General features: G+C 36.2%; 1 protein-coding gene across 1 annotated transcript; it reads left to right on the top strand.

Annotated features, from left to right (window-relative positions):
* The first annotated feature begins 740 nt into the window (after window positions 1-740).
* On the top strand, window positions 741-12871 carry LOC124413843 (esterase E4-like). Its single transcript, XM_046894630.1, has 15 exons — window positions 741-961; window positions 4344-4626; window positions 5643-5828; window positions 5903-6102; window positions 6298-6454; window positions 6546-6860; window positions 6926-7070; window positions 7162-7315; window positions 8695-8747; window positions 9009-9258; window positions 11065-11347; window positions 11411-11596; window positions 11675-11874; window positions 12099-12253; window positions 12781-12871. Exons 1-15 carry the CDS (start codon window positions 827-829, stop codon window positions 12785-12787), a joined length of 2709 nt encoding a protein of 902 aa, XP_046750586.1. The 5' UTR covers window positions 741-826; the 3' UTR covers window positions 12788-12871.
* The last annotated feature ends 185 nt before the right edge of the window (window positions 12872-13056 follow it).

The following is a 13056-nucleotide window of genomic DNA, read 5'->3' as shown; positions in this document are numbered from 1 at the left end:
CGAGCCAAAAAACGGTTTACGGGCATGCCACATACAATATTTTTTATGGTATGGGCATTAAAAAGCAAAACGAAAAGTGAGGTTATGTCGCTGTATCTGTTCGACGAAGTTACTTTATTCGGCAGTTTGGGATGCGCACTTCGAACTGCGCATCAAAACTGCGGAATAAAGACTTTATTCCGCAACTTTGTTCGCTGCCGTATAAAGCGTCACTTTACGGAACGAAAACTGCCACAAAAAGTGGACTTTTCAATGCCCATGCCGTAAAAAGACTTTTTAACCATAATTTTGAGTTTGGCGATATAAAGTGACATTTTATGGATCGAGAATACGCGCCAAAAAGGACTCTTTCATGTCTTGGCCGAAAAAAATAATTTTATACAACGTGAGCATGCGTTACGCGTTTTTTCATGTGTGTTTTTCGTACACACGGTACTCGTCCTTATGACGGTTGACAACTGCTTGGGATGATCGTGGCATGTAACTCCATGTAACTTCCATGTATGAGCTGAACATGTAACATGCCCGGTTGTTTGAATAAGGCCCACGCATCGTTCCGCGTTCAGAGAAACTCACGGTACGTTAATTTACATGTTTTATATAAATCGTCATGCGTTATAGCCAGTGATTATTTCTCGAACACTCAGAATCCACATTCCGCGTACCGACCCATTATTTGAACACATGTAATGCCAGTCTATCATCTCGCGACCTTGATAATAAGTTGGTATAAGTACACGGAGAAGCTGTAAAGCATGTTAGAAGGCTGTTGCCGACTGCAAAGTTCACTCCGTAACTGATACTCGGTCCATTCTCCCAGTCCAGTATGGCCGAGCCTATCGTCAATGTCAAACAAGGGTCCCTTCGTGGCACAACAGTAAAAAGTGTTATCGGAGAATCTTACCTTGCTTTCAACGGTATCCCATTTGCAGCGCCTCCAATAGGTAACTTGAGGTTTTTGGTGAGTTTGAAAAACTTAAAAACTCTCGGTACTTCCAATCGTATTATTATTATATAGATATCTACTGAATTAGATTTTTTAGTTTACATAAAAACGACGCGCCAATAGATATTTATTAATGAATTTACTAAACTCGTTTTATCAATGATTGATTTACCACAATAATAATGATGTCGTCATCGAACCACAATCACGTGTCTAACCTTGCGATAACTGTCATCGTGCATTCAGTCGCGCCTGTGCATTAGATTTTCATTATCATGATCAGGCCGAGATGAAGTCACGATTGCTCGGCTGCTATCGGCTTATAATATATTTTATTGGAATATTATGCAATACAAAGAGCAAAAAAAAAGAAAAAAAATGGACGTTACATTGGAAAAACAAAATTCAGAAATATGAATCCATAGGTGTTTTTGAATAGCTCGAATAGTCTATTGAAATTGTCTGTTGCACGAAACGGTTGAACCATGTCTCGCAATCACCCGATTAGATACCAGGCGTTATTGAACACAAAAAATAATCAGAGGCTGTATTGGGCATGAGATTAATTGAGTACAGAGATTTATTAGATACAGACTGATAGGACACAGTGATTTATTGGTAACAGCTTGATCAGACACTAACGATATTGGATATAGCCAGAAGAATCTTTCGCCTTCCAAAGTCGGTCTGAAAATGGGACTTGAACATACTTTTTTACGTCTGATAATTTTGGTTTTAATTTAATATTGAAATATATTTATTTAATTCTTGGAGCCCAATGGGGTTGTGTCCAAAACCGCCTCTGGTATCCAATAATTTAACAATAGAAACTTAAAGTTATTTGTCTCGTATGCCTTCGTATACTATTCATCAGATTGCGATGAAACTTACATGATTCTACAATAGATTGTGTGTGAGTCGTTTCAACAAATGAGCGTAGTACGTACAGTTGCATACCGAGGGTTGGATTAGGTTCAGCTCAAGGTAAAATCAAGAAATGTGGATGCGGGTGAAACCGCGACGAGGATAGCTAGTGTAGTATAACCTAAAATATCAGCCACGTGTTACTCGGTACAAGCCAAGTTGCATACTTGCAGGCGCAATCTTACTTTTGACCATTTTGGTTGTTATTCATCTCCAATTCTTCGGAGGTTTTAACTACAGAACAATGCAAGGTTGATGACAATTAGATCAGCAGTTTTACACTAAAAACGGAGGTATCTCAGGACGATCTGAACTAAGTGACAGATATTTTTTATATCTATTATTAAACCCTTTAAGAGGGTGAAATTACTCTTCAAAGTAAGGGATGTCAAGGGGCGATTTGGCAGTTTTTATTTCAATCGAGAAAATTACGTTTATCATTTCTCGTTACAAGAAAACTTTTTTAGTTGGATTGGTTGAAAAATATTGTTACGCCCCGATGTATTCCCTGGCGCGTCTTTTCGAATTTTTCTCCTATATTAAAATACAACTAACATCTTCAACAGCAGAGTATTATGAAGTCCGTTACAACACGGAGCGGAATTTATGGCGCAATAAGAACGGAAGTGTCATATTTCCTTACTGGCACATTCCATCCCTTACTGGTGGAAAGTCATGTAGAAACCGACCCTTGTATTAAGTTCAATCATATACTGCTTAGCTAATACTAAGAACCGAGGCATGAACTGCTGAGCTAAACCATCAGTGACACTACTCAGCCCAAAAAATATCTCTCTTTTTAATTCAAAACTTCCACCAATAATTAGGCTAAACTACTCACTTTAGAAGCATCGAATTTAAACAGATTAATTAATATACAGTATGAATATCTGTGTGAAAATTACACTAAGATACCCTTTGTTAATATTTTTATTATGTAAATGAGGAGACTGAGAATCGTCGGAACACCGTCGAATGCTGATCAAGTAGATTCGGGCACCAGGGGGTCGCCTTTGCACCTCGTTCGCTAATTATTGTTGTAACTTGTTGCAACCGAGGGCTCTTCGACCGTCAGGCCCAAGAAGCCATGTCTTTCGTCTGTTAAGTCGCGAAGTGCGTGGACTTAAGCCCGATTTAGCCCTTCCAAGCAGCAGTAGTGACTGGATAATCTTAATTGTGACCGGCCTAAAGTCTCGCGCTAATTCTTAAAATCGAGCATTACTATTTACTCTATAAATTGTAAAGGACTCACTATCTCCTAAATTCAACTCTTTCCTGTACTTTTCTCATTCTAATATCTTCTATTTCTTATGTTGAATCAAAGTCAAGTTTTGCCATGATTCTACTGAATATAATAATAATTAATAAATTCGAATAAACGGAATTGGTGTTCTAGCTCCAGACAAGAAAATTCATTCTCCTTCTGTAGCTCGGCCCCCAATTGTTCAACTTTTGTGAAAAGTTTGAGTGTTAATATTAATATAAATTACGATACACCTAAAAAGAGAGATATTAAATAATTATAAACGACCAGCTAGACTCAATAATCACGCGGCATAGATGTTCTTGGTACTTAATAATTATATACCATTTAATATTAACAACAAAAAATTACTGAATAGCGTAAACAATTGAATTTGACTAGTTCTACAGCTTCTCTGTATTTGAACCCGAATTCTCTCGTCGACACGTTACCATTGTCTAAATTCATGCACCTTAACATTATAACTTCTGATTGGATTCTTTATATCATTCATTGTTATCGTTCATTTTTCATAACCAATCGTTTTAAAGAATATACTTTATCTTTTACCAGATTAATTCATACTTAACCATTTATTTTCAACGATCGCCTATCCATTTCATTATTAGTATAAATTGGCCTCAGCCATTTAAACAATTCTACCGGCTTATTGCAAGGTAGGTCTTTTCTTAGTTAAAATTTTTTTTTTATTTCATACAGTTACGTAAGAGCAACATTGATTATTTTGAATCATTTATAACCGCTCTTTCACGCCTCACGCCCACGTAACAATATTATGCTCTTGTTAGTGAAACTGCCAAATCGCTACTTGACGTGCCTTACTTTGGAGGTTAGTTTCACCTTCTTAAAATGTGTAATGGCAGATGAAAAAAAATATGACGCACTGAGTTTTTAGTCTACTATAACGTATTACAAAAGAAATCAAATCGGAGACATCGATCTGAGATACCTTCCTCGTAAGTCGGAACAACACCCAACCGCATGCAATATTATCAATAGTATATTGATTAAGACATGCCACTATATGTATACCGTATGATACTATAACTGCTGCTAGAAGCACGAAACTGTATTGCGAAATCGTGAATGATCATCAAGTTCCATCAAATTTCTGTTGTACTTTTATTTTACTCCTTTTCCTCATGATATATATTCAAAAGATTTATAATTGTAAACGAAACATTTATAAAAGTTGTTACAACTTTTTAGGAGCCTCAACCTGTTCTGCCATGGAAGGGTGTACGAGACGCTACAACAGAAGGACCGAAATGCGTCCAATTCAATATGTTGACATCGACACTAACTGGTGACGAAGATTGCCTTTATCTCAATGTAGCTACCAAATCGTTAAAAGGATCGAGACCAGTAATGGTTTGGATTCATGGAGGAGCCTTTGTTTTTGGTGATGCTACAACCGAACTGGCAAGCCCAGATTACCTAATGAAGACGGACATTGTGTTCGTGTCGATTCAGTATAGACTTGGGGTCCTCGGTAAGTTTTTTTGGTGGTGATCAAATCTAGAAAAAACGTTTCTCTCATTTTTTTGGATTTTTATTTCGAGTCTTTACTGTGCCGACAGGCGTCTGATTTTCTTTTTCATTACAAAAATAGGGAATTTTACGATTTCCGGGATCTCGCCTATTCACAGCGGTTTTGGATGGAAAATTTTCTTAGGATCACGGAAAAAATAATTTAAGAAATATCGCCTGTGCACAAAGTTGTTAAAAATCGATTTTAATACCAAAAAATTAAAGAAATTTGATTTTTTCAATTTGGAATACCGAAGCTTGCTGATTATTATAATTTTCTGTTAACACGACGCATTTTATTTTTTATTGAAGGATGTATGTTTGGCACTTTCCAGCTGAAAATTGTATTCGATCCGAATTTTTGAACTTCGCGATTCAATAGAAATCTGAAAAAATCCAAAAATATTTAGCATTCTATGAACAACAATTATTAATAATAATATCACGCGAGCGTTATTTACAAATCGTTTAAGCAAATAATTATTCGATAATTTACTAATAAATACTAAAATTCTGATCAAATAAAATTCTCAGCTGAAACGTGTCCAACTTACATCCTTAAATAAAAAATGGAATACGACCATAGGGTGACTAAAGGCACGCGTTAACAAAAAATTAAAATATTAAACAAGCCTCAGCCTTCTATATTGAAAAAATCAAATTACCTCAATTTTTCGGTATTAAAATCGATCTTTAGCAAATTTGTGCACAGGTGGGATTTTTTAAATTATATTTTCCGTAATTCTGAGGTAATTTCCTATCCAAAACCGCTGTGAATAGGCAAGATCCTGGAATCGTAAAATTCCCAATTTTTCCTATTAAAGTAGAGACTTCAGATAAAAATCTGAAGAAATCGGAGAAATATTTCCTAAATTTGGAGTCGATCGACGACCATCTAGCAGCAAAATTCCAAAAAATCCATTGAACGGCCACCTTATTGTGTAAGATTTGACTAAACCGGTGAGTAATGAAATGAAGGATTCCTGCATCTGGATCATGAGGCGGCGCCCGGAAATATGGGTCTGAAGGATCAGGTGGCAGCTTTAAAATGGGTTCAAGAAAACATCGCCGAGTTCGGTGGCGATCCCAACAACGTTACCATCTTTGGATGTAGCGCTGGTGGTGCCTCCGTACATTATCTCCTTTTGTCACCTCTAGCCAAAGGTTGTATATTCCTGAATAATCAGTGTGAGAGTCATTCCGCGGCCACTTTCTAATGAAAACTACTTGGAAATCAGGTCTCTTTCACAAGGCCATTTCTCAGAGTGGCGTGACATTGAATCCTTGGGTATCCACTTCGAACTCAATAGAGACTGCTCACAGCTATGTTGCACTACTTGGAAAAAAAACCACTGATCCCCATGAGATCGTCGAGTATCTGCGCACGATTCCAGCCGATAAGCTTTTACTAGCTGAACAGCAAGTTCAGACCCGAGAGGTTAGTAAATCAGCGTCACGAAGAGGGTATAAATTTTGTGGTGTTGAATCAGACGGGCCTCAATTCTGCAGGTTATTTGTTTATTTTTCATTGATAAAACACTGATTGTAAAGCAGAATTGAACCCATAGTAACACGACTCACCGCAAAGCACCGATGGTTTGACTACTTTTATGATTTTAATTTTTTTCATCAGGATAAGATCCGCTTTATACTACCATTTCGACCAAGTGTCGATAGTAAAAGTCCACGACCATTTATGCCAAAACGCCCCCTAGAACTTGCCAAAAATGGTTTTGATGTGCCCGCGATCATTGGATACGCCAGTCATGAGGGAAGTTTTTTCCTAATGGGTGAGTTCTTGACTTTCGATTTCTGTGCTGGTACAACGCAAGAATTTGGGAGTAAAAAATTGATGATTGTGATACGTTTCTATATTTACAGGACTTACAACACTGGATCTACCATTTCTTGATGAACATTTCGAGATTGCGGTAACTGAAGACTTGGTCGAGGCAAATCCATCAAAAATATCCGAGGTGGCGACAGAAATAAGAAAGTTTTATTTTAAAGATAAACCTATAAACAAAGACGTGATCGGTGACTACATCCAATGTTATGGAGACATATATTTTGCCAATGGTATCCATAAGGTGGTTGAATATCAACAGAACAAAAGAACTCCAACTTATCTCTACAGGTTTTCTTACGATAGTCCCACTGCCTTCGGTAGACTGGCTTTCGGGGTGTCAGAAAAAGGTAAAAAATTAATTATCTCACCATTTTACTGCATTTGGTTCAACTAATGACTTACATTATTACAGGTGCTGGTCACGGTGACGAAACTACGCGTTTATTCTACCCAATGATATTCGGCGAGAATATAAAAATCGATCCACACATATCGTCAGTCGATAAAACCGTGTCTGATAGGATGGTCAGAATGTGGACGGACTTCGCAAAAACTGGGTAGGTGTCACCACAAATGTGAAACTAGAGGGCGTAGGAAAATGATGATCCTAACTGATTTTTATCGTTACCATTGAACATCGTCTTGCAGAAATCCAACACCTCAGATCGATGATTTGATAACCGTGAAGTGGAAGCCAGTGACGCCAACGGAAAAAAACTACATAGATATTGGCGTGGAGCTCTCTGTCGGAGTGAATCCGGACGAAGAGGTACAGCAGTTTTTCCGACGCATTTCCGAGATTGTAAGGAGTTGATACTGCTCACGTTAAAATGAACGGCGTTTGCATTCGAAGCCACTTTGCGGATGGATCAAATTTGATGTGGATTTTGTTTTCTTCTACGATACATTAATTCTCTCTGCTACAAACATTCATTATTATAAGAAAAAAGTGTGAAGATACGTTTTTTTTCATTCAAAATTTTGGTTTGAATTTTTGTCAAGAATAGAAATAAACATGAGGATTTTCCTCGGTATATTTTACGTGTTCCTTGAAATCCTAGCCAGTTCCTGTGTCGAATGACTAAGCTGCTAATTTTTTGTTGCTAACTCACGTTAAGCAGATCTGTAAGTTCAGGTAGAGTTAGAGTTTCAATGTGTACCTTGAAACGCTGAATCATCTAAGCCAGCAGAACGTTTTTACTAGTCATGCTTACATAGCGGTATACATGTTAAATTCATAGCAATAACAGCATTCGTTGGAAAGTTGAATCAAAACATAAATGTGATCCATATGTAATACAACATCGGTGATGCTATAGTTGGTTTAGAAAAAAGTCATGATTTTTCACACTCTGCGTGCAGATTTGCACCACAGCTGACTTGTTGTACAAAAATGATGGTGTACATGAGTCAAAAAAGTAAATAAAATGGCAGGGCTGGGTAATATTTAAAATAGTTAGGTTTGGACTTTTGAGATTGAACCATTTGTCATATGCCTCTGTTAAACTATAATGTGTAAGTTTCAAAAAATTTCGTGGCCAAAATTCTATAACGATATTTTCTCACATTGAAATAAGTAATGTCAGAACTGTTGAGTCTTCGTTTAATTTTAAACTTGAAGGGAGTCTATTTAGCAATCCATCAATTCTTTTGCTCGAATGAAGCGGTGATTTCAAAAATATCTTTAATGTATTGCATGCCTGAAACCAAATATGTTTACCTGTAGTGTCTTGTTATAGAGAAATGAAAGTGTTCGAAGTAATATTCCACCAATAACTAGCATTTTATTTCAGTTACCACTTGCTGAATTTAGCAAGAATCTTTGAAATTGCGGTCATCTACAATTGAAAATCTCTTTAATATTCGACTACCATTGTCTACACAATTTCCACAATTACGTTTAATTGGTGGAATGATAATGTATATAATAGGATAATATGAGATACGTCGACTACAGAACGTAATATGAAGAATCAATACTAAGAAATTAATGTTAACTTATGTTCATGTAACATCCGACACTTCAGATTTAAGTTTTCTGAAGAACAGAAATTGATATGAAAAATTTTCGTAGAACACTTTCACTTTTCTTATGATTAGATTAAACTCTCACCCCTTATCTCGAGACGATACCATGTAGTATTGGCAGTGAGATATAGTGAACATTCCTGATGTATGTAGGTTGAATCGGAGTTAGATGATATACGTGTCATATACATACATGCATATCCAACGTAAGTATGATGAAACAAACAATCTGGAAAGCTATTTCCACTTATCACGCTCACTTTCCGACGTTCTCGCTGGCGTCATTATTCAGTTGATCGTATCTTTCTCCCCGAAGCAAATATAACGGTACAGCAACTATCGTTGGATAGTTCGTCCCGAAAAGAGATAGTTCTGCATGCTAAGCATGCAGATGCATGCGTTAATACAATGACGTAAAACCTGGTTCATAAGTGTGAGTAAAATCGTTGGGCTTCTAAACATACAAGATGGTCCCAAGATACTGTCGAGTTGCTTGAGAGCGTTGAAGATAAGTCGAACGAAAGTTTCGTGGACACTTTGGGTAAAATACGGAATTCAGTTCGATCAGTCATCGAGTCAGACATGGCTGACTATGTAGTTAACGTTAAAGAAGGATGCCTACGTGGCACAACGGTGAAGAGCATCGTCGGAGGATCCTACGTTGCTTTTAAAGGCATACCTTTCGCTGCTCCTCCAGTAGGGAATTTGAGGTTTGCGGTAAGACTCCTGTCGCACTGAACAAATAAAATATTTTTGATAATTTACTATTGGCTATTAAGAAGTCATTACAACTCACGTAACATGAAAACTTGCTAGGAAACTTTCAATATAATATTCTATAGAAAGGTTATGAGAACCTTTTTCACACTCTTATGAAATCTTATGAAAATATTTTACGGTAATATTGAATGAAATAATTTTGAAAACTTGCAAACACATTATATATTCGAATGTTATTTTACATGATAAAAAGTAATTCAATAAAACACGGCAAAAAGTTTACAAAAATATTTCAAGAAGTTTAACATAATTTTTGTGAAATTCTATATGAAGATTTGAAATAATGTTTTAATAATATTTTAAGGAATATTTTGCAAGTTTCTGGCGCGGACATTTTCAACTTGCAGCAATCTTTTTTTGAAAGGTTTCTTTCCTTTCATGAAAGATTTCAGAAAGTTTTCTGAAATATTCTCTGTTATGTGGGAATGAATGTCAAGGATTTAACAACTTTTTATGCATGATCCTATTAGTTATATGCCGATTATTTATACACGAAAGTTCAAATTGTAGGTCTTTTTCTAGCGCTTTACAGTGTCTTTAGCCAAATATTCCCAAATTCACCAGCCTTGAAATTTTCATTAAATAATTCACTTCAATTTTGAAATTTTCACTTTTTTTCTGAGAAACCATGTCTTACAATCAGTATACACGAATCATATGGTTTTGCGTGTTGAATAGTTACACTATTTTCACAGCAGTATTTATAAGTAAAATTGTAAAAGATGTCAAAAATGGTGTCGTTTACGGAATAAAGGAAAGCAAACAGTCTGTAGTCGCACAGAGAAAAAAATTTAGACTTTCTAACGAGAATTTGATCCGAGTAAAGAAATTTAAGGGTTAATATAATCTCGACAAGACATTATTTTCATGCAGCCAAAAAGTTTAGTCAAATTTACTCAAAAGAAAAAAAACAGAATATTTTAATGATGTTTGGAAAAATATTTGACACCACAATGCCATAGATTATGCTGCGACTTCAAAATCAGATCTACACAGTGAAGTAATTTGTGAAGAATGAAAATTGATTGTTCAATTATTGTGACTGAAACAATTATCGTTTGATTAGAATTTATGCTTCATGTACAAACATTCACATCAAACAATGACAGAAAAATAGGCCAACGTGAACTGACAGGCTGATTGAATGTTATTAGATTAATTAATTAATCAAATACCTAATTAATTAAATTAATACTTTGATGATACGATGAGAAAAGTATTATTTTATCCAATTGACTGAATTAAAACCGCGATTTCGTATTTATAAGCATATTCTATTCAATTAAATCTTTTTCAATTTTGAAACAATTATTTAATTAATTTTGGTATTGATAACAAAATATTCTGTTCCTACGAAAAAATTTTCGACAAAATACGTCCACAAATTGTTTTATTTTAAAAAGCACAAAGTTTCCTCTAAATATAATTTTCTTTAAATGCATTTACTATCAGAAACTAATTTCTTTAGAATTAATCGTGAGATGGAAGTTCAATATATCATCCTGAGATACGTTAAGATAGCAGAATCATGATATTGAGTAAGAAATTGAATGTGCAGTACACTGTTGATTCGTGAATTGGTTAGCAAGTTCGTGTTTTCAATTCATGAATGAATACTGATTCAACGAACATTTCTGAACAAAATGCACTTGTATATTTTGGCCGTATAATTCCTCATGAATTTCTTTTTCACGGTAATCAATTTTAAGAAACGTGTAAAAGATGCATGTGGATGGTTACCAGGATCCTCAGTCTCCGCAACCATGGAAGGGCGTGCGAGACGCTTCTCAAGAGAGGTCAAAATGTATCCAAATAGACACAACGACATCGTCGGTTGTCGGCGACGAAGACTGTCTTTACCTAAACGTGACAACCACATCGTTAAAAGGATCGCGTCCAGTGATGGTTTGGATTCATGGGGGAGGTTTCATGACCGGTGATGCAAGTCTTAACATGTACGGTCCAGATTACCTCATGAAAACCGAAATTGTATTCGTATCCATACAATACAGACTTGGAGTATTTGGTGAGTTCTTTCGATGTTCGTTCTGCTGAAATTCGATCATGCTAAAGTACGATAAAACCGAAGGGTTCCTGCAACTCGATCATGACGTGGTGCCTGGAAATGCTGGTCTAAAAGATCAAGTGGCCGCTTTAAAATGGGTCAAGGAAAACATTGCTCAGTTTGGTGGCGACCCAAACAATGTAACCATCTTTGGAGAAAGTGCCGGTAGCGCATCAGTGCATTTTCACCTTTTATCGCCACTTTCTAAAGGTAAAACTTCTATATCGAAACGACATATTTTTCAGTCCGTATGACTTGGTAATTACCACCACTGGTAATCATTTTTAGGTTTTTTTCACAAGGCCATCATGCAGAGTGGCGTGACATTGAATCCATGGATAGTTTGTACTGTGTCAGTTAGTCCTGCTCATCTGCTTGCTGCCACTCTTGGTAAAGAAACGACTGATCCTCACGAGATCGTTGAGCATTTGCGGACAGTTCCAGCTGAAAAGCTTCTCTTTGCTCAAGAAGAAGCATGCACCCGAGAGGTTTGTACATCAGTAACATTGCAGTAAAAATTTAGGTTGCAGGGTAATTGGAATACGGTTTTATAAATCATATTTCGATTGACACATTTCAACAGTCATTAAAATGCGATAAAGTATTTTTCTACATCATAGTGGTCACTTCAAAATTTGTGTTCCATAACTTCTTCAAAATGAACCGACGAAGTAGACATGAATAAGAGAAAAGTGTATACCTCCTTGCACAGGATAAGTTCCATTTCTTAGTCTCATTTCGGCCGTGTGTCGATGACAAAAGTCAGCAACCGTTTATGCCAAAACTCCCGCAAGATCTTGTCGAGAACGGTGTCGACGTTCCTGTGATCATTGGATACAACACTCACGAGGGACTTATTTCACTGATGTGTAAGCTGTCGACTTTCATGTCAAAGTTAATGGTTTAAATATTCTGGGACTGAATCGAATATTATTCCTTCGAACAAAGTAGTATCCAACGTAAAAGCACATTATGTAACAAAGGAATAAAGTCGAAGATTATTCCTCTGGTCACATTATTGTCCTGAAAGTGTTTTTCTTGTACGACTAAATGTGATCTATCGGTCAGAAGAATATAATATTATTGAAAGTTTATAGTAATACAAAGAGGTGTATTTCAAAACGGAAAAGAAAGAGACAAAATCAGAATAACTGCAAAAATAATGGGCGGGTAATATGGACTCATATTTCCCGTTAATTTGAATTTGAAATGACGGAGAAATATGCTACTTTTATCCCACAGATGGGGGAAAAAAGTAAAGAGGGAATAATGTGCCCCTTCGTCCCGCTTTTTGGGTCCAAATTAAACTTTATAATTGAGTTGGGAACAAATGAATTTTTGCAACTGAATATACTGCTTTGCTTAAAAAGCTTTCTTTTCCAAACCGTTTACAGGCCATAAAGAAATATTCGCACTTGAATTACTTCGGGATAGTTTTGAGATTGCGGTGAGTCAGGATTTGATAGCAGAAGATCCGTCGAAAATATCTGATGTAGCAAAGGAAATACGCGACTTTTACTTCAAAGATGAAGAAATAAGCAAAAAGATGATCAACGAATATGTTCAATGTTACGGTGACATACACTTCGTCAACGGCATCCTCAAAGTAGTCGAATATCATCAACGGAAAAAAGGTCCAACCTACCTCTACAGGTTCTCTTACGACAGTC

The sequence above is a fragment of the Diprion similis genome, chromosome 13, assembly GCF_021155765.1.
Source record: "Diprion similis isolate iyDipSimi1 chromosome 13, iyDipSimi1.1, whole genome shotgun sequence".
Lineage (NCBI taxonomy): Eukaryota > Metazoa > Arthropoda > Insecta > Hymenoptera > Diprionidae > Diprion > Diprion similis.
Note: the sequence above shows the minus strand (reverse complement) of the source record. Positions and strands in the feature narration are given on the sequence as shown.